The sequence below is a fragment of the Nicotiana sylvestris genome, chromosome 8 (genome assembly GCF_000393655.2).
Source record: "Nicotiana sylvestris chromosome 8, ASM39365v2, whole genome shotgun sequence".
Taxonomy (NCBI): domain Eukaryota; kingdom Viridiplantae; phylum Streptophyta; class Magnoliopsida; order Solanales; family Solanaceae; genus Nicotiana; species Nicotiana sylvestris.
The window spans coordinates 209,562,887-209,585,984 of record NC_091064.1 but is presented as its reverse complement, the minus strand read 5'-3'; the positions used below and the strand labels follow the sequence as shown (position 1 = coordinate 209,585,984).

At 34.4% G+C, this 23,098-nt stretch overlaps 1 protein-coding gene across 3 annotated transcripts; it reads right to left on the bottom strand.

The window, feature by feature from the left end:
• Positions 1-6,390: 6,390 nt before the first annotated feature.
• LOC104218001 (uncharacterized) lies at positions 6,391-12,676 on the bottom strand. 3 transcript variants are annotated; one of them, XM_070153259.1, is made up of 7 exons: positions 12,425-12,674; positions 9,663-11,323; positions 9,420-9,570; positions 9,182-9,329; positions 8,864-9,112; positions 8,222-8,506; positions 6,391-7,231 (listed from the first exon to the last, which is right to left on the bottom strand). In XM_070153259.1, the coding sequence occupies exons 2-6, from the start codon at positions 11,308-11,310 to the stop codon at positions 8,231-8,233; spliced, it is 2,472 nt and encodes an 823-aa protein (XP_070009360.1). In that variant the 5' UTR covers positions 11,311-11,323; positions 12,425-12,674; the 3' UTR covers positions 6,391-7,231; positions 8,222-8,230. The 3 variants fall into 3 exon arrangements, with proteins under 3 accessions (XP_070009360.1, XP_009766694.1, XP_070009361.1); XM_009768392.2 differs by having other exon boundaries at positions 6,391-7,043; positions 12,425-12,673; XM_070153260.1 differs by lacking the exons at positions 6,391-7,231; positions 9,182-9,329 and having other exon boundaries at positions 8,312-8,506; positions 12,425-12,676.
• Between the last annotated feature and the right edge of the window lie 10,422 nt (positions 12,677-23,098).

Here is a 23,098-nt window from a genome sequence, read left to right as displayed (position 1 = left end):
CTGCTCGTAACCATGGCTACTGTCTCGTCTTCTCCGGCGTCGAGTTTGAAGCTCGACACCCATGATAGTTGTTGCCTTAGTTTCGACCTCCATCGCACATGGCTGCTGCTGTCCGTTCTCTGAAACCATAGCGTCTTCCTCCTGCTTCGCTACGTCCAAACCCGCCTTGTTTTGCTGCGTTGTTGCCACGACGAGCAACTTATTTTGTTTCAGTTGCTGCTGCCACCATATCGTTTGGTCGAGTTTCAGCCGAGGTCGTCAAGCTTCGTCTTGAGTTCGTCGTTGAGTTTGTTGTCGAATCCGGACAGATTCATTCCCATTCGAGGTTCGTCGAAACAATCCGTACATATTTCATTTCGATCCGGTTAGTAGTTTTTGAGTTTTATGTTGTCCGTATTTTGTTTTGATATTTTCAAATCTAAAATCAACAAATGTTTGTTTTGTTTATCGTTTGAATTAATTTTTAGTTCATGTTCATGTGTTGTTTGTTAAATTAATTTTCAGATTTTAAAATGGAAGTTTAATTAGTTGTTTTCATGTTTATTTCATGTTTGTTTTATTGTTTAAGTAAGTATTTGTTAGTTTGATGTTTGTTAGATTCAAATTGAAATTTAATCAACTATTTCTTCAATTTGTTTCATGTGTATGTATTGTTAGAAATTGTTAATATTGTTAAGTTCAAGTTTAAGTTCATAATTGTTTCTTCGTCGATCTTGTTATTTGTTTAAAGAATTTAGTTGTATTAAAGGAATATATTGTTTTAATCGTTTAATCCGTCATGTTTGTTGTCTTAAAATAGATTCAATTCATGTTCATACTTTGTTTGATTGTTCTTGAATCCGAAATTTGTATAGTTTGATTTCTTGTTTATCATTTATGATTATTTCTTGAATTTGTCTCATAATCTTGTTGTTTAAGTTTAATATAGGAATTGTTGGTTGTAATATTGTTAGAGTTGATTTTAAGTTCAATATGATTGAATTTAGAAATCTTCATACTTTGTTTGTTGTTGTTGTTGAATCCGAAAATAGAATTGTTTGTTGCCAAAATATTGTTCAATCAAATTTTAGTTGTTCTTTGTTGTTCAATTTGTGTTCATGTGATTTGTTGTTGAAATGTTGTTAAAATCATGTTCATGTGATATTGTTGTTATGATGTTCATCCATGTTCATATTGTTGTTTGAACATTGTTAGAAATTGATCATATTGACTATATTTTGGTTATGTTTGATTAAATGATGTGTTATAGCTGATGGGTAATTTGGTAAATTTGTAGTACGTTCAGGGGTAGTTTGGTAATTTCAGTAAGGTTGGAGGGGGTAGTTTAGGAATTGTACATTTTGAAATTGTTTATTTGAAGCATGGGGGACAAAATGAAATGGGGTGGGTTGTGATATGATTATTTAATATAAAGGGGGGACAAGATTTAAATTAAAGGGGAATCTTGCATTATTTTAAATAAAGCATGGGGGACAAAATATAATGGGGTGGTGTGATATGTTTATTTAATGTAATGGGGATGAGTGGAAAGATAATGGGTTGGGTAGAGAAAATGTATTGATTTTAATTAATTAAAAGGTTTATGGGATGTGTTATATATGTGAAGTCTTGAAGACAAATAAGAAGAACAAGATATACAGAGAGAGAAATAGGGAGAAAGATACGGAAAAAAATACACACACAGATAGAGAGAAAAATTCCGAAAAATATTTAAGCTTTCAAAATAAAAAATAAAACTAAAAAAAATCTACTGCTTTCTTTCTTTGTTTGAAATTAGTATTAATGGTTGTTGTTTCATTTAAAGCTTAAAGCTTTTGTTTTTGGGATTACTACTCCACCGGTCTGTTACTGGTTTGTTACTGTTGCTGGGCAGTTGTTGCTATTGTACTGTTATTATTGCTGCTGATTCTCATCATCATTTTCTTTTGCTTCCAATATCAGGTACATATCTGAAAATTCATGTCATGAAAAGCTTCAACATGGCAAGTAAATGAAGTTTGATTATAAGGATGTTTTCTACTCATTTAAATTTTATTAGTTTAAGTTTCAGTTTTGTTTTAGTTGGTTAATATAGTATTAAATCAATTGGTAGATTAGTTCTCTTTCTTAATAACAAATGGCTTAGTTATTTTAGGAACGCGATCAACTCATTTCTTTTAATATATGAAATAATGTCAATGATTTTTTACAAAATATAGAGTTAGTGTTTGCAAATATTCGCATAGGCAGAATATAAGAATTGGTTTATTTATCTCAAACCCAATCTTCGTAAGCAAAATTAACCAAACAATTATAACCTCGGACTAAAAACAAGTGGTGTAAAAGAAGGATGAGATTTATAGATTGTAACTTTTTAAGTCAAAAAATGTGTAAATAGCGTTTGCTCCAAATATAACAATGAAAATTCTTCAAAAAATATTACTTCATTTATTAAATCAATTGTTTTCCTAAGTTTTATACGCAATTCGCTTTTTGGGTAGATAAATATTGTATTTACCATAAAAATGGTAGTATTAATCACACGTTGTTTATTTTTATTTTATTTTTATTTTACTCTTTAAACTCATGGTTTTTGAGGAATATAATTCACACGTAAAAAATATAATTTGCGGTCAACACTTAATGAATTGTGAATTCTTTTCAAGGAATTTAGAGGCATCTCAAATAGTGATTTCTCATGACTCTTACATTTAAAATAGATGGATGCAATAAACATTTGTAGAGAATTTATATTACTGTCAAGAATATTTGCATAATTAAGGATGCGTTCGCGTGACTTGATTATACTTCTAAAGGCGATTCGGATTATGCGTTCGCGCAACTTCGAGCAAATTTTTAATAAAAAGGGGTTCTTCGGAGATCATCAATATTAATTTCATATAACCCGAGATGTGCAGTTCACTATTTAATCATACAAGAGCGACAGACGTTCTTAATTTTATTTAAGCACAATTTCGAACTTAAGTCTATTTTTATAATAATAAAAAAAATCGAAAATAATAATAATTATATTATCAATATCATTGTGTACACGTGCGCGTGACACAACTCCGCATGTTTTAAAAAATATAATTTATAACACGAATATACGTACGCGTGATTCGATTCAAAGAAGGGTCTTTAAATCTAAATAGAAGCGGTAACAATAAAATCATGCAATAAAAATGTATTTAACAAATCAAAATAATCAAGCCGAATATAACAGTTGAGCGACCGTGCTAGAACCACGGAACTCGGGAATGCCTAACACCTTCTCCCGGGTTAACAGAATTCCTTATCCGGATTTCTGGTGCACAGACTGTTAAATAGACAGAGTCATATTCTTTTCCTCGATTCGGGATTAAAATAGGTGACTTGGGACACCCTAAATCTCCCAAGTGGCGACTCTGAAATAAAGAAATAAATCCCGTTTCGACTGTCCTTTAATTGGAGAAAACTCCCTACGCCACCCTCGCGGGCGCGGAAAAAGAAGGTGCGACAAATGTCATACATGCAAAAATTATAATACTGGTCAATGTGCTTCTAAGTATATTCTTATCCGTGAATTCAACTTTCATCTTTCGAAACTAAGGAATATCCTTTTAAATTTGTGTGAAAATAATTTTTAGTATATTTATGATTTGCAAATATAATAAATAAAGTACAAGGACAAACATCTTAAATATTGGACTATATTTACCGCAATATGTTTTCTTCCACGAACAATTGTATCTTGCACTTTCAAGAGGTTATCAAGATCGACAACAAGAGTTCTGGTTAAGGCGGAGCAACCAAAGCATTAGGAGGAAACATACACAAAAAAATATTGTCCACAAAGAAGTGTTCGTTAAGATACCATCATATTGAATACTCTTAAACTATAATACATAATTATCTAACTAACATGACAAAATTGATCATTTGTGTAAGTTTTGATGGTGCCCTTTTATTTTAAATTAATGTATTATGCTAATGTAATAATATTTTTCGGTATTTAGATGATTGTTGTATTATTATACATAAAATTCTTTCATTAATTAAATTGTATTGTTCCTTCATATAAATAAATGTTTAAATCAGCATGTGTCATTATTAACGTGCAACGCACGTTCATATATACTAGTGCCCTATTAAGCATGAATAAGGGGTTAATTACATAGAAGGTCCCTCAACTTTAGCACTCCCTCCATTTAAATTTACTAGTAGTAGTACCCGCACGATGCACGGTCAATATTATAAAATATTAATTAAATTAGATCATATTGCTTTAATAAATTTCAATTTTCATCTTATTTGTCAATCCGATATACCCAATAATATTGTTTAAATTTTAACAAATAAAATCTCTATTAAATTAAACAGACTTATATAGTCATCGGATAATTTTTTTGTTCTATAGTTTTTTCAATTATATTATCCCATATTTAGTATAATTGCCTTGTTAATAGAAATTATTAGCATATTAATTTGTATAATATTTTTGTCTACTATTTTCTTTTTGTCATATAATAGAAGCTTTATATATTTTATTACTCTTGAAATATTTTTTTATTTTAAATTTTATTCTATTGTTTTCAACACTATTATATGAAATTTTATGTATTAAATTAAAGGGACTTATATAGTCATCGAATAACTTTTTTGTTATGTATTTTTCTTTATTATATTATCCAATATTTAGTATTATTGTATTTTTAATAAAATAAATTATTAGCATATTACTTTATTTAATAATTTTGTCTGCTACTTTCTTTTTGTAATATAATAGAAGATGTATATTTTATTACTCTTAAAATATTTTTTATTTAAATTTTATTCTATTGTTCTCGGTAAAATCTCTATTAAATTAAAAGGACTTATATAATCATCGAATAAACTTTTTGTTCTATATTTTTTAATTATATTATCCAATATTTAGTAGAATTGCATTGTTAATAAAAAATATTAGCATATTACTTTGTTTAATAATTTTTGTGCTATTTTTTTGTAATATAATATAAGATATATATTATATTACTTTTAAAATATTTTATATTTTATATTTTTATTCTATTATTCTAAATAGTTTTTTATGAATAAATATATTTTTATTTTTAAAAGAAAAACAAAAATGATTAAAAATATTAAAGCAATTAACTAACCTAAACTAACCCTCACCCATATTTGAGTAGTTAATTTTAGGTAGTTATTTTCTTTGTGTCTTTATTTTTTTATCATTTTTTTCTTATTAAAAAAGAATTTAAATCTCCAAATTTTATTTTAAGAAGAGGTCTTTTCCCTCTCCTTTTTATAATATATAGATATTACTCTTGAAATATTTTTTATTTTAAATTTTATTATATTGTTCTCAATAATATTGTTTGAATTTTAATGAATAAATAAACTTATCATTTTTTTAAAAAAAAATAATTTTTAAATCTCCAAATTTTATTTTAAGAAGGGGGTTTTCTCCGCTTTTAATAATATATAGATATTACTCTTGAAATATTTTTTATTTTAAATTTTATTATATTATTCTCAATAATATTGTCTGAATTTTAATGAATAAATATACTTCTTTTTTAAAAAAAAAAATAATTAAAATGATTTAAAGAAATGAAACAAAGAAATTAACTAACATAAACTAACCCTTACATTGTTAATAGAAATTATTAGCATATTAATTATTAAATATTTTTGTCTGCTACTTTTTTTTTTGTAATATAATAGAAAATATATATTTTATTAATCTTGAAAGAATAATTTTATTTTAAATTTTATTATATTATTCTCAATAATATTATCTGAATTTTAAAGAAAAAATACATTTTTAATTTCAAAAAAGAAAAACGAAAATGAATGGACAGTTTTTTTTTTTAATTTTTGTTTTTTATTATAAATATTTTATTTTATTATTTTATAGATATTTAAATTCAAAAGCAATAACAAATAACTAATTATTCTACTTATGCCATGTGGCTTTTTTCTAGGCTACAACTTAGCTTAAGGAGAGGGCTTTTCCCTCTCCTTTTAATAATATATAGATTTGTCCTAATTTAACTTGATACAAAGATTAATAAAGAGAGAAAAATATTTGAAACTTATGATCTTAAACATGTCATAACATTTTTATAGATATAAAGCTTTTGAAATTTATGGCCTTAAACAAGCTATAGCAATTGTGTGACTATAAATGCTTATGATTAAGGAAATATAAAAAATATGCAAATCTTTTTGAAACGGACTAGTAAGAAAATAGTGACAATCTTTTTGGGGAGTAATGTACTTGCAGAGAAATCATCAAATTTATTTTTCTAACAACAAAATCATTAAACTTTCACTAAATTTCATAAAATATCATTCTTGCCAAAATACGGTCACACACAAATATGAGAATTGGAAGAAAGACGAAATAAAATGAGTCAAAACACATTGAATTCGGTATTGGGGCATTTATTCAAGAGCATAGGGATATATACACCCAGTGAAAGCCAATTAAGCCTACACCTCTGAAAGTCTCCAGTCCCCTACTACAAGAGTGAGCTGAGGGAAGAACCGCTTCATAATGTTTGCCAACAATTTCTGCTAACAAACTAATATTCCTAATTCAGAATAATCAAACAGAAAACAGTATAGTCTATAAGTCGTATGATGTCTATGTTAAAACATTTTCAATCTATTCCAGCATTAATTTGTTGGAGGAAGAGAGGCCACCATCCACTGCGGAATGAGCAATGACATAGCGAGATACCAAGTAAAACAAGTAGTAGGCGAGATAATGAGAGCCTGATCAAGTGTCCAAGAGCAAGATACGGAGCAATTTCCTCAGCCAGAAGTTGGTATAAACGAGCAACTGCCACTTCACCCTGCAGCATACTTCCTCTTGCTGAACTGAATCTGTTGGTCAAGTTTGTGTCGATACCATCTCAAAGCGCACACAAGTCTTCATGAACAAAGGGTAAATCTTCAAGGGATGCAGCCATGGGCAGAAGCCAACGCATTTTACACAGGTTTATGGGTCCACAGAAACTGATCTGGTGGCAGCACTCAGAACTCATCCCTTGGTGTTGAATGTTGAATTTGCTCTGGATTTAAATGGTGAACATATTACTAGCAACAGATCCCAATAATTCTGAGTCGAAATTTCAAGAATGGAAAGGATCCGGAAAACATAGGCATGAAGGACATATGCAGAATATAACTTCAGAAACACATAGGCATGAAGGACATATGCAGAATATAACTTCAGAAACACAATCCATAATCCTCACTCCTGTGTGAAATTTAAAATTGTAACTTGTAAGTAATTGTCGCATTGCTTGTTGCTACATAGAGAAATCAATCAGTAGTCAGCATTATTCATTAATTGCTCCCGGTAATACCAGTAATAACCAACAATGCAATAAAACGTAATACTCCTCTATGCACAATATTGCAAGTCAATGGAGTTCAGACAATGAACATTCTCATCACATTAAAGAAGCCAAAATCTTCTGCATTCACCTTATCTTACAAATTTCTGGTGCGCATTAATCCTGCATAATCAATGTCCACGATTGTGTGTTTTATTCATGTCATGAAACCTCAAGTGACTAATGATTCATTGTGAACATGTGCTCTTATTTTGGTAATATTACCAACTTCAGGTAAATAGGCCACAGCTAAAATTATCCCAACTAAAAATAGACTAAGGTGAAATTAACAGTTTTGAGTCAATGACTTCGACATAAATTTAAAGCCGAATAGCAATAACTTCGGCACTGGTCTCTCACAAAAATACCGGCCAAAAAATTTATCACTCCGTATATGAGGAGAAAAGCCAAATACTCAGAAAACACTTGTTCTGGCGGTAAAATCAACTCCAATTAGTGCACAAATTCTCTCCCAGATGATTTATAGGTTAGCTGAATGACCAGACGAGGGGGTATAGAAGGCTAAAGCTACAATAAATACAGCTAACTATCTATCATGACTAACGTCTTGCACTAACATTTTTTTATAAGGTAAATAATTATTAATAATTGAAAAATTCCCGGGTTGCACTTACAGGGTATGCACCCAGTCCAAATATGTGGATTGCAAGTCTAGCAACTTCCTTAACAGATTTTATTTTCGGAAAAAAAAAAAAAAAAAAAAAAAAAAAATCTCAACAGATGTGCCTTTGTCTTGACCCAAAGCATTTTCACCGAAGCCAAAACCAAGGCAAGCTGCAGCTTAAAGGAGTATGAAAGCACAAGTAATGAGAGTCAGATATATAGTATACCTCAACTGTTTATAGACGTGCACTGATTTTATTCATGGTTAATGAATCCGTAGCCCCTGACATGGAATCATGTATTACTTGTCCAACCCCTTTTGGTGTTTTCTTGCTAGTATTTTGATAACAAAGATAAGAAAGTGACTGCAACCATGAAACCAATGTCGGTTTCCGTATAACATCATCCGATTCTGCAACATGTTGATATAACTCGTTGAGAATCATATCCTGGCCATTGGAAGGTAATCGAACGACCGACTGCGCCAGTAACTTCATTAAACTAGGCAGAACCTGAGAGCAAAAAAATGTTTTTATTTGCCATTTCAAGTACATTATGTTGACATAGTAGGCATAAACCATGGCTAGGAAACCTAAGACAAAATCAGCATTTGCATAGTTGAAGCATCTCTCCATTTTCTCTTTTCCATTTTAGAAAGCTTCTATCTTAATTCAAGAAAGAGCTCCTATAATTTATTCCAAATACCTAAATTTTCAAATGAACGAAGAAACAAGAAGTTAAACCGTTAAAGTGAAGTAGCACCCATATTGAGTGTTTGCTATCAATAAAATGCATAAGTCCCTTATGATTTACTTATAACTGCCTAGCATTAGGTTGCCCAGTTGAAGTCAAACATTATTGCCATTTACCTGTATATCAACAAGAGAAAGGAGACGTAAAAGCAAATCCAACATCTGCTTGAAAGGCTCCAACTCTCCATCCCAACTCTTCCACAAGTCATTTTTTGGAGTAGTATTGACTGAACTACAAAGGCTATCAGCTTTTTCAATGAGACAGGAGATGCAATAGAATATAGACGGGCTTCCAGCAGGCAAATGTCTAACCAGTGCAACAACTCCAGAAGCGAGTCCCTCAAAAGGAGTAAACCCAGGATATCCCTAAACTTTCAGTTAAATCAGAAAACAAGTTCAAGCATCACAGCAATTAAGTTTGATAACTTCTATTACCTCTAAAGATCTCTTGACATAATAGAATACAAGTTGCTCCTTTAAAGTAACTCTTTCATCTAGGTCAGCATCCTTCCCAGAGGACATGAAAGCGACAAACACTGAGTGTGAGGCTTTAGCCACTTTCCCAGTTGGATGCCCCATGTATCTGGTTAAACATATTAAGGAAATTTTCATAAATTCAACCAAGTTTAGCTTTCCTACTTGTTTCTAGATCTATCCATCAGATGCAGGATACAGGAACATGGTTGGAGCCAGCACCTTGCGGAATACAGAGGCTGGTATACATTCTACGCAAGTTGGGATTACTCGCAGATAAAATAATATCCGAGCAGTCTGCACTTCATCAGTAGTCCAAAGATATTCCATTTTCTGAAAGGTAGTAGGTACTGCAAGGAAAAAGGTAATGTTTTGTGAAAGACTGTAATAGAGCAAACATACTGACAATTACAAACGTGCAAGGAAAAAAAAAAGTCACAACCAGCTTGGTTTGTCAAATCATCATAAGATGGAAGAGACTCCACGAATGAGACACAGGCAGATTCATTCTCCTGAACCCTAGTAACAACTGCTCTAATCGTATCCATATACTCTGGCAAACGCATTCTGCGAAAATATTCCATACAAGAAAATGCAACCAATATCCTCACTGAAAGTCTCATTTGAATTTCTTGGGGAGCACCTAAACCTAACTTGTGCTTTGTTACTGCCAAGGCAAAGAACACAACCATGAAGAAAGCAGATTCAGCAATTTTTTCCAGATTCCCTAATAGTGCTTCCTCCCTATCTCGAAGCATCAAAGCAACCTGCCGATGCCACATATAGACATCCCGACAGTAATTCCATATGATATCCTCTACTATACTTCGGTTTTCTTCATCTGCCAAGACATACTGATTGCAAAAAACACCAGTTATGGCCCCTGCTTCCTTAAAAATAATGCTGTCTAGATGTTGCTGGACCTCATTGAGAACTAATCCCACCAAGTTTCCAGAAGGTGATTCTTGGATTTTGACATAAATACGTGGCAAGGGGAAGATTTCAGTCAGCAATGCTGTAGTGAGGCATAGAAACACATGAGCTTGGTAAGAAAATGGACCAATTTTAGATAAAGCTAATGATAGACACTGTAACAAAAAGGAGTTTCTTGGCTCCACGGTAGCATAATCAGCATCTCTGGCACTAGAAACTAAACCATGAGCAAAAATCTCGATACGTCCCTCTGCAGAAGTCTTTAACTCCATTAATGCTTTCTGTTCAGATCTATTGATGACTCTTAATACTCCAGCAGCAGCCATGACTACAGCAAACAAAGAGAATGCTGGTCGTGTATTCTTCAATACCTCTCTACTGAAAAGATCAATCTTGTCTGCAGAGTGGGAATTGATAAAATTTGAAAAACTCCATTCCATTAGATGCAGTACCATGAGCCCATTAGACACACTAGCAGAAGGACCATCACTTTTATCCCACAATTCCATTAAACAACAGAGAAGTCTAACAAAATAAATGTTCACAGAAGAAGATAAGGCATAGCCAATTCCTGCAAGAACATTGGGGATTGCCCTTTCAGACAAGCGGATCAATCTATAGTCTTCTTCAAGGAGCTGGCAGAGCAATTTCAAGCAGACTGTTTTAGATTTTGCGGATGCTGAAGGTACAAAAGAAAGAGCACCAAGGAGGAGAACACCTTCAGAGAAGAAAGATAAGCTTTTGTTCGAATGAATATGTCCAGAGAAAAGGTGCAAGAGGACCTCCACCGCTGAATCAATGACCCCAGGAGAATGTCTAGATGATTTCCTAACCCAAATATACAGAAGCCTGACAAATAAAGGATAAGATTCCTGCGGAAGGGAGACTTTTTGTGAGGACAAAATAGAGAGAAGAAGCTTTGCTTGTGGATCAGCAATATAAAGAGAGAACTGCGCATTGACGAGTGTCCTTAGAGATTGGAGGTGATTTGAATGGAATGACTTATTTTGAAGGGAGTCCCTAAGATCAGCCCATGCTCGGATGATATTTTGGGCTGATGTTGAAGAAGGATGTCTCAACGTTGTATTCTCGTGGATGCCACTGCTGCTGCATAGCCATTCTTCAAGGAATACATATTCAGCTTTCTTTGCCATCATGTAAATTATACAACTGCAACATCAAACGTTGCCAGTAATCAAAAAGAGAGACTGCTACATGCGCTAAAGCATAATTAAGAGCCCACTAATTATCTAACCACGTCTCATCAATGAACTATAATCACAACAAAATTTGCACCAAATGCGAGTACAAGATTTAGGTGATTAAAAGTTACCCACCACCTTATGACATATTTTTCGCACCAGCAAACCCCGCTTCATGAAAACAAAAGTAACTAGCAATGATTTGCTTTCAGATCTCAAAAGGATTATCCCCCTTATAAGCTGGGAAAAGAGGGGGAAGGGGTCGGCTTTATTTAGTCAATAGAGTTAGTCAACAATAGAATTTTTACTCAATAGATATAGCGAGAGAAGTGTTATAGATAACATTTTTGCTCCAGTCTTCTGAACTGATCAAAGAGAAGAGGTGTAAAAGAAAAGACAGAGTTTACTCAAAAGAGTTGAATAAGGGAAGGTTTTTTTTTCCTTATCAATTTTAAATTCATTAAGCAACAAACGATAATGACAACTAGGATGATTTTCTAGAATTCTCTCCAGCACATTGTCATTTCGAAAGAAAGATCACAACATGTTGGGAAAATACACCATCAAATTCATCGCAAGTTTTTTTTATAGGAACAACAACAACTACTCCTCAATCCTAAACAAGTTTGGGTCAGCTATATGAATCCTCACTGACCACATTACCCATTTGAACTGTTTATTTTCCCAACCAAAAAAAAAAGAAGAAGAAGTAGCACTGACTATGTAAGGCTTCTCTAATCAAAAAGAAAATTAAGCTAAACGCACAAGGGAAACTTGAAATGAAAATTTATAGTCAAAAGCAAAATTCAGAAATCTTAGTTGCAAGATAAAGGGAAAGCCAATAGCCAAGCAAATATTAGAGTCAGAGACGATTCAGAAAGCAAAAAATATTTACTTTCTAACAACATTAACATCTCTTAGGACTTTCTTCGAACAGGAAGCAAGCAGCAGATGAAACACTTGTATGCCAATATCTAACAGCAATTTATGTGTAAAACTGAGAAATTGACTACAATAAGTATAATTTGGCAAATTACATAAAACCATAGAGGAAAATTCGAAACTTTACCCTTCTACGAGCTGTCACTTGAGTGCCAAGGAAGTTCCAAAACAGAAGTTGCTGCAAGATTTGAAAAGTTTTTGTTTTATAATCATATGAAAAAATATGGACCCTTTTTCACCAATTGCAATAAACCAGAATTTTATGGTCAATTATCATGCAATTAAACTGTTTTTCTACAATTTCAGAGGAGAAAAGAAGATTGTGTAAAGTTGGAGGGCTACGGTGACATAAGGAGTAACTACCGTTCTATTTACAGCTTGTTTCGATGGTTGTTGCTTGTCGTTTCATAATGTATCGTGTTGTATTGTATTGTATTGTACTATATCGCTTGATGAATACAATATTTGGATGGATTGTGTCGTTCACATGAATAAACTTGCAATATTATAAAGAAAGATTGTGATGCGGCATATAAAAAGATAGGGTAAATGATAAAATAATATTATTTAATAATAATGAAGGGTGAGATTGAGAGAAAAAGACATAATAATGACGCGACCACACCAAATCGGTCGTTACATAAAGTGACACATTTCACGTTACGTATTAACGGATTTAACGATACGATACAATAAAATTTAAGTAACAATCAAAACAAATATTGTATTTAAAATAACATTACGATACAATACAATAGGTAACAACCATTCAAACAAGCTTTAATATTTATTTATTTATTTATTTCGTCTAGCTGACACTATATTCAAGAAAAATATTATAGTATATAACACATATTGCAGCGAGAATTAAAAAAAAAAAAAACAGCAAGGAGTAAAACTTCGAAGAAAGGCAATAGATTAGAGTTTGACTTTAAATAATGTTAAGATAAAACGAATGTAGACGAAGCTAAGAAAATGTATTTGGTATAAAAGTAGTTTAAATTCTATGTACTTATTGTGTCAATGATAATGACAAGTAACTTTATTTAATTTTCGCATTGATTGATATTCTAAAATAAATATAAATAATTTATTATAAAGGTTAAATTGCACAAAAAATACAATCTAATAATATAAAAAATTATATTACTAATGTATATAACTTAAATTCATTTTATGAATAGTTTGAAAATTTTACATGATGTTCATACTTATATTGACCCAAAAATATGTCATCATAAATGAAAGAAGATTTAATTTATATATATTGACAATGTAAGTACGTTTTATATTATTAGTATAATTTAATTTGTTGTAGTAAGTTGTCAAGTAACTACTTACATTTATTATTTACATAATTTGTATAGTATAAGAAAAATTAAATCTGTCCACATTAACTTGCTCATATTATCATTCTCAAACTTGAATATAGGAGGAGGTCGGCGTAAAAATAATCAATTCGTAAAAAATAAAAATACGATTAATGAGAATTCATACATTCGACTCAACTTTTCTGGTAGTACAATGTAATTATTACTATTGTTGTTGTTGATTGTATAAAATATTTTTCCATTATCGATGCATATGGGAATATAAACTCAGCGCCCAAATAACCATTCTTAGGGATACTATTTAAGGATTAGTTAGTTCTTATTTTGCCATGAAGATTTGAACTAAAAATCTTAATTTCAAGATAATTTAGGATATCTGTGCACTGAAAAAATAAACTAAAAAACTAAAATTTAGGATACATTAGCTAATTTTTAAATAACAGCCCTTTAAAATGACTTTTTGGTGTTCTTTCTAGAGGTGCTTATCGGGTGGTTATTGTCGCTTAATGGTTCGACTAATCGTTTATCGGTTTATAAAATAGTAATCTGCTAGCCATCCAATAAGAAATCAAGCGGATTGGTATCGGCATAAGCGGGCGGTTATCGGGCGATTTATCGGCTAAATCAAATAGACAATAAAAAAGTAGAGAACTAGAAATTTGTCATTTTTCCACAGAAATCATGTGCTAGATTACAAAGACAACTTCTTTTTACTACACCCTTTGATTTTTTTCTTTCAACCATAAGAAACTAAACATTATTTCAATCAATTTGGCAAGTGCTGTCAGAAAACTGGTTTGAATAAGGAAGGAGATGACTGACGAGATTGGGATTTGGGAGAAATTTTAATTAGGGATTTTAGTCTTTAGGTGATAGAGAAGAGAAAAGAGAGACGACTCATTGGAGGAGGGATGCTTATCGGCTGCTATTGAAATTTGATAAATTAGAGATTTAGATTTTAGGCCTTAGGATTTCAAAAATTATTTTATATGTGTAGGGGTAAAAGTATAAAATATAAATTATTAACGGGTTAATGGTTTATCTGATAAGGAAATTGAGTAATGCACCCTCAAACTGTTAAGCCATTAATTATAAAATTTTAATTCGTTCCAACCTTTACCCCGCTATCCCGATATCAATAAGCCAATAAGGTTAAAATAGCACTGCCTAGCCAGTTTTCGGATTGATCATTCAAAAATAGCCAGCATTTGCCAAGTCATTGAAAAATAACTACTATTTTGCTGCAACAGAGACCAGTCCAGCATAATATACTGGAGTTCGGTGCACCTGTGTATGAATTTCCAGCATATTATGCTGGACCAGTATACTTTGCTATTATACTGGAGTTTCAGAATATTATACTAGAGTTCCAGTATATTATACTGGAATTCCATTATATTATGCTGGAGTATTTTCCGGATTTTGAATAGTGTTTTCGTTCAGATTTATCTTTACATGAAAAGTGGCTAAATTTCGATGACTTTTGAAACTATGACTATTTTTGAATGACCACTTGTAAATTTAGTTATTTTTAAATTTCTTCCAAATTAAGCCGTATTTTTTATTCGATTAACGGTTACGGTTCAATTTTGAACGGTGCAAGCTCTTTCTACTAAGAACGGGCTAATATTTTTTGCTATTTTAAGCGGCCCACAATCCAAAAATGGGAGCTGCCAACAGAAGTCTTTGCAGTGTGCTCTGCTAATGTGTTCCTCTTCTGTCACTGTTTTATCTGAATCTTCACAAAGAGCAGAGAATATTAAAATCAACAAAAAGTTAGAGAAGATAAATAGACTATTGTTAATTTTTACTATACTATTGTTAATACTATTGTTAATTTTTACTAAATAGACTAAAATAAGTGTAAAAAAAAAAAAGTTATCAAAATATATATAACGCCATTAATAGTGGCGCTATACAGTAACGTTAACTGAACCGTTACTGTATAGCGCCACTATTAGTGGCGTTATACTGAGAAACTTACATAGCGCCATTAATAGTGGCGCTATATGTCTTTTATCTGAAGACATAGCGCCATTAATATTGGTGTTATACCCTTTAATACAAATCCCCCATCTTCTTCTTCTTCGTTCCATCTCCGTCTTCCACCTCTTTTCACTTCTGGTCCCCCCCCCCCACACCACCGATCTGCCCCAATTTTTTAAAAAAAAAAAATTGGGTCCCCCGTCACATAAAAGTTTAATATTTGAGGTCTCACTGTCGAGTAGAGCTTCGTGTTTTAGTGGATTCATTCTTCCGGAGTCAAAATTTCGATCTATCTACATTTCAAAAATTCTAAATCGAGGTATTTCGATTTATTTTAAGTTGAAACTTTTATAACAATGCATATTACTTGATTTGTATGTGTTCTATTTCGGTTTGTGTTTATTTTTTCCGAAACTAGCATGTTAAATTTTATCCGGATTTAATTTTAGTGTTGTATAAAAATATGTAAATTAGTCTAAAAATGTGTTTGTTAATATCCTCATGTATATTTATGTGTTTTTATGCCGTTTAGTTTAGATTATTTTTTAGCGTAGTAAAATGTATACTTTATTAGCGTAGTAAAACGTAGACCTTTTTAGCGTAGTAAAACGTAGACCCCTTTAGCGTAGTAAAATGTAGAGCCTTGTAGCATAGTATTGTGTAGTAATTGTTTAATTATATTATATTCTAGCACGAAACCCATATATATCTAATTATGGTGCCACTGGGCCACAGAAAATCTAGCACGAAACCCATAATTATAAATATATATATATATATATATATATATATATATATATATATATATATATATTTTACAATTTAGTTATTAAATAAATATGAATAAAAATTATTTAAAAAACATAAAATTATTAATGATAGTTGGTACCACTGAGTTTTAGAAAATCTAGCACGAAACCCATAATTATAAAAATTATATATATATATATATATATATATATATATATAATTGTTACAATTAAGTTATTAAAAAATATGAATTTAAATTATTAAAAAAACATAAGATTATTAATGATAGTTTTGTACCACTGGGCACGAAACCCATAAGTTTATATATAATTTTATACAATTAAGTTGTTAAAAATATGAATTTAAATTATAAAAAACACACATAAATTTTAATGATAGTTATTAAAAATTATGAATTTTCAGTTGACGACATGGATGCACCTATACATCCCGGCCCTCGGACGTCGGAGCTACTACCCCTACAGCCCCAGCATAGATCCGAGCATATATGGGGGGAGAGTTGCTTACGCAGACTTTTCGGGGCAGGAGAGTGGATTTATTGTGGGATTTTTTGACTCCTCCCCGCGTTCTACATCCCCGTGAGGTCCATCACTTGGAGGAAATGGGATTATATAGGATCATTAGCATTGGGCGGATACAGCTCGACTATGCTTTGATCACGGCGTTGATTGAGCGGTGGCGACCGAAGACGCACACTTTCCATCTGCCCATCGGCGAAGCCACCATCACACTCCAGGACGTCGAGATTTTATATGGCCTGTCCACCGATGGCTTGCCAGTTTTACTGCCTGGGAACATGAGACTTTTTAACCGGGCTGCATATATGGAGTTGCTGCGCAGGCTCACGGGCTTCAGGTCCGAGGACCCAGATGTAGCAATTGGGAGTAGTCGTATGCAGTTGGTCCCCATTAGAGACCACTTGGTGCAGATTCACGATACTATCACCGACGACTCAACGGAGGTGGATGTGGAGCAATATACGAGGCTGTTGTTGCTCCTTCTATTTGGGGGGTCTTGTTCCCGAACACTTCGGGGAACCTAGTGAGCCTTCGTTTTTTGCATCATATTGCGGACTTTGATGATACAGTCAGCTACAGCTGGGGTGGTGCTGTCCTATCTTTTTTGTACAGGCAGATGTGCCGGGCATCCATGGGCACACAGAGAGACGTTTGTGGCTTTCTGCCACTTCTACAGGTGACAACTTATTCAAATAATTTGTCGTTTAGTTCCAATTCTACCTAGTTAGAGTTAATCTTTACGTCAACTTTCTGTTTTAGGTTTGGGTGTGGGAGCGATTTCTGCAACTTCGGCCACCTCTACCACAACTACTGGATAATGTACATATTCCTAATCTCCCTCTAGCTTGTAGGTGGGTATTGCGTCGTAGACTTGCACGAGAGTATCATGGCCATCATAATCTCCCGTTTTGTAGGGATGTGTTGGATTTTCTGGAGGATGCACAGGTGAATATCTAACTAAACTTACCAATTTATTTTTAACTAGGTGTTGCGCAAACTAACAGTTTGTGTTATTATTTGATAGTTCATCTGGACGCCGTACAGCGAAGAGCTGATAGGTACCCTGCCAGCGTATTGCACGCACGGTCGCCATATTTGGAGGGCTTCCGTCCCTCTCACGTGCCTCGATATTGTTGAGCATCATGCCTCAGAGCGAGTATTTCGTCAGTTTGGATTTCCGCAGTCTATACCGACTCAGCCTGCATGGGATCCTTTACATTATGAGAGGGATGATAGGATGAGAGTGGACGACACATTTATTGAGTGGCTGACAGCGCAGTTGGGTATTTGGGACAGCCGAGGGGACTTGACCCCAGCTCCGCAACACTTTCCTATCGAAGTTTATATGGCATGGTACCGCACTGTTTCCCGACTTTTTATCGGGAACCCAGTTCATCAGGTAGATGGTCGATACGTCTCATACGCCGGGAGACATGAGGCTCTGGTATGTTTTCTGTTATTATCAATTACTTTAATAGTAATTTCTAGTCAAATACGTAGTTTATATTAAAAACTTTTGTGCAGGCGATTGGATTGCATACCGTATATTGTATGGGGCAGCAGATGCAGAGTTATGTCCACGACCCTGTGATCATGCAGGACTATAGTCGTCGCATAATGGATGTGGCTGCCCAGACACTGCAGCGAGGCTGATCGGATCAGCGTTTGGCACACCAGCCAGATTATGTTGACCCAACCACATACCAGCGAGGTCGTGGTATGCCACGGGGTGGTGGCCGACGAGCTGCTGCTGCTCCACGACGACCTGCTGGTGTTGGACGACGCGGTCGTGGGCGGAGAGGAGGTCCCCAGCAAGGGGGCTTTGAGGTTCCTGATATGGGAGGTGGCATGCATGAGACCGACATGCCGTCTTACAGCCTTGGCATTTATGACACTCCAGGGACGTCGCAGGTGACCCCATCGGGTCAATTCTTGATGATGGGCTCGGATTTTCAAGGAGTGGAGTTGGGTAGATATTTCCCTGGAACGTCTACCACTGATGAGTCTCGACCGATCCGAGATTTTGATAGTGGGCACCGACTAAGTTATGGCAGCTCATCACATGCGCAGGTATGAGTTTATTAGTATTAATTTTATTATTGTTTTTACTATAACTTATTTATTTTGTTTTAACTTTATTAATTTACTTTTTTAGGCTTCATGCGATGCTGCGACAGATGACTACATTCAGGATCCAGACACGTTTATGGTAAGACAATATATATTTTTGTGAATTGTTATGTAGTTTTCTATACTAAGTTTGATATTATTATGTAGCCTTCTACTGGACCTGACAGCACCACCGATACATGTCATCCTGTGCCGCATCCAGCCATAAGGAGACGACTTGATGATGATGATCCTGATAGCGTACCCGGGCGGCAGGGGATGCGCCTCAGGCCAACGGCTACTTTGAGACACACCGGATGCGGGACACATTGATTCAGTCTTCCATATTTTTGTTTTTTGGTGTAAATAATAATTTTTTTGTACATTAACAACAATATTTAGTCGAATATGACAATTGCTTTTTTTAGTTCAAATTTCGTTTTATAGTTTTTGGTATAGTAACACAACAACTTAAACTTAACTTCCACTTAAATTAAAATAAAATTAAGTACAACAAACAAGGAAAACATTAGTACAATACAAACACAAACATAACAGGCCAACATAATAAAAAGACATGACATATGAAAATGACACTAAACACATACACGTAAATGTTCAGATACTCAGTTGTCATTTATTCTTCGCTCCAACCACTTAAATCGTTCTTCCATTTGTTCTTTTTCTTCTTCTAACTCTTTCACTCTCGCATTCACCTCCGCAAGTTCCCGTTTATATTTTTTGTTGCGTTCCTTGTGTGCTTCACAATTCCATTCAGCTCTCCATTTTTTATCTTCCACCTCCTTTAGTTTCTCCCTCATATCTGTAATAATTCTATCTGCCTCCTTTTGTATTCTATGCTGGTATAACAACATATTATGAAATTCATGTAATCTATCCCTGTAGCTTTCTTGATAACATGGTTCCTCAGCCCATTCATCAAATTCACAAGTAGGTTCGTCGGGTTGCTTGTACAACTTGTTCATACAACACCAATAGCGGCGTCCAACGTTAGCACCTTCCCACCCACAATCCATCATGCATGGTTTTCCACAAGAGCAAATTGGTGGACGACCATGTTGAGCCATTTGTGAACTATTTGCTTATAATAAAAACCTTACTTACTTTTAATGAAATATTTCTTGGGGGAAATTTTTAGCAAACTAAATAAATACAATGACCCCGTTATTTATAGGCTAAACAATACACATATAACGCCATATCTAATGGCGCTATATTAGATAGCGTCATATCTAATGGCGCTATATTAAATAGCGCCATATCTAATGGCACTATATTACATAGCGCCATATCTAATGGCGCTATATTACATAGCGCCATATGTAATGGCGCCATATCATGATGTTGACGAGACGACTTTATGTCAGCCGGTCACACATATCTAATGGCGCCATATCATGATGTTTTCAGCTTTTTCAGTTCGACAAGACAAGACACACATAGCGCCATATATATAATTTGTGTATTAAATATCGTGATAGCGACAAGACAACACACATAATAAATATACCGATAATTAAGTATAAATTATTATTTAAATAGGTAAAAAGGGAAAGTACAAATCATAATTAACAAACAAAAAAATATTTTTTCATAAATACTTAAATCGTATACATAACAACTAATTATTACAACATGAACTCATGGGTAGTTAGGTACAATAGAAGAACACCCGCCCTGAGCTTGATTATTGTTGCCACCCAAAGGACATTTTCTACGGTCGTGGCCTGTTTGCGAGCATATACCACATTTGCGTGCATATACGATATCACTAACATCCATTTGGTTCCGTATACGCGTTCTCTTCTGCACCTGTCTTTTACGCAAATAGGACTTGTTACACACCATTTTAAATGGTTCTGGGGGCCAGTAATGCTCAGAACCCACTGGTTGCAGCTGACCACTATATGTGTTTACGTATTTGGAAACATTATATTGTTGATCAATATAGTTGGTCTCCGCATAACCAACACGTTGAAAACACTTGATGGCATGTGAACAAGGCATGTGGTAGATTGACCATTTCCCACATGAGCATAACCTTGTGGATTCATTTACAGTATGTACATTATTACCCCGATTATTATGGATAGCGGTGCGAACTTCAAAAATACCTCGTTCGTTATCATATTGCAAAAAGGAATGCCAATGTGCTCGCCGTCTGTATTTCTCTAATCTCTTCATAGGCACTGGCATAAATTCAACACCCCTTTCCATCAATTCCGTTGCAGCTGCAGACCGTTGTACAAACCTCTCCGCCATCTGCTTAAACGACATACGCACCATGGCTGTGACGGGCAATCCTCTTGCCGACTTTAATAACCCGTTGAAGGATTCTGACACGTTTGTAGTAAGAATTCCCCAGCGTCTGCCACCATCTGCATGCAACGTCCACTTTTCAGGATCATGTCGCATTAACCAACGATATGCTGCATCGTCTTCTTGCCTGATAGAATCCATATGCCTCCGGAATTTATGTTGTTGGTGGTCTGTTGCTGCCATCCACATCAAATCATGTAGATCTTTTTTGGGATGTGCCTTCTTGAAATTGGCCTTAAAGTGCCTCACACAGTAACGGTGGTATGCATAAGGTTCTTGCCAGGCAGGAAGGTTCTCCACAGAACTTAATATACCCCCGTGCCGATCAGATATTAGACAAATACCTGAACGATGTTTGACAACGTGCTCTTTCAAGTGGTTCAAAAACATTGTCCACGTCTCTGTGCTTTCATTTGCACAAATAGCAAAGGCTAGAGGAAATATCTGTCCATTTGCATCCACAGCCACGGCTATCAATAGCTTGATATCGTACTTTCCATAGACATGAGTTCCGTCTATGGATATTACGGGCCAGCAATACGGAAAACCATCAATTGCTGGCTTAAACGCCCAAAACACGTAATTGAATATATATTCTGGTTTACCCGGACTCCGCTCAAGCTTCCATTCAATAACTGTTCCGGGGTTAAAGTGCTGCAGTGCAGCCATGTAGCTAGGCAGATCTGCAAATGACTTATCCCAGTTACCATAGACTATTTCAAACGCTCTTTTGCGCCCAAGATATGCCTTTCTTTTAGTAATTGTGTGGCCATATTCCTGGTAGACTGCTGTAATGCACTCTTTGATTTTATACCTGATGGACGCTTCGATGTGCGGAATAAGTACAAGAGATATCAAGTCAATATCCAAGTTGAAGTGATTCCCGTTGAAAGTGTCCATTTCGCATGTGTGGGTGGGAATGTATTTACCCACTTTCCACATACCTGTTTTCTTCTTCGACGCACGCAACATCCAATTACATGGCCAAAACCACCTGCGGCAAATAGCCTTGTATACCGTCGGACTTGACTCCGATACCTGCATCTCACGACACTCTTTAACATTGTGCATTTTACAAGCCCTGCTTACGCGTGCTTTATCAGGAAAAAGCATCCCCTTTGCAAGCACCGTTGGTCTAAACTCATCCCACATTGTTGTCCGGATTTCATCAAAATCCCGTGTGAGAGCTTCCACATCCGGCACGGCTGGCAAGTTATCAATATAAGGAATCTCCCTTGAATGAAACGGCACTTCAGACTCGTTCACTTTTCGTCTATGAGGGGCTCTCTTCAAATCCGGTTCTTCCTCCTCGTCCTCTTCATCACCATCCTCACGAGCAAATGGTGTCTCATCTCCCGATTCATCGGCATTGTTATCGTAATCGTTGTTCTCTTCCTCACTCTGTTCATCTGCCAGATCCTGATGTAATAAGTCGTTTTCGGGCAATTGAGCGAGTACGAGTAGTTCAACTTGCTCGTTTTAACTGCATATTTCAACAAAAATATAAGTTCCTAAATTAATAAATGCTTTATATATGGTTGTAGTTTTTCACTTACAAGTTGTAATGTGATGACATTCCATGATGGACGTTTTCAGTTAGGTGATGACTACCGGATGGGTCACTTGTAAAATTCATATCCGGCCGGTACCCCCTATTAAATAAATGAGCGTTAAAATTTATTCAATACGCAAAAATATACATATTAACACAAATGAAAATTGTAGTTTACCTCTCTTCTCGCTGCT

Bases quoted from the DNA above. Each gene is read 5' to 3' on its own strand.
- LOC104218001 (XM_070153259.1), bottom strand. From the start codon at position 11,310: ATGATGGCAAAGAAAGCTGAATATGTATTCCTTGAAGAATGGCTATGC. The intron at 9,571-9,662 runs GTTGTGACTTTT...TTTTCCTTGCAG, and splicing joins TGATTTGACAAACCAAGCTG to TACCTACTACCTTTCAGAAA. The intron at 8,507-8,863 runs GTAAATGGCAAT...TTTTGCTCTCAG, and splicing joins TTTCTCTTGTTGATATACAG to GTTCTGCCTAGTTTAATGAA.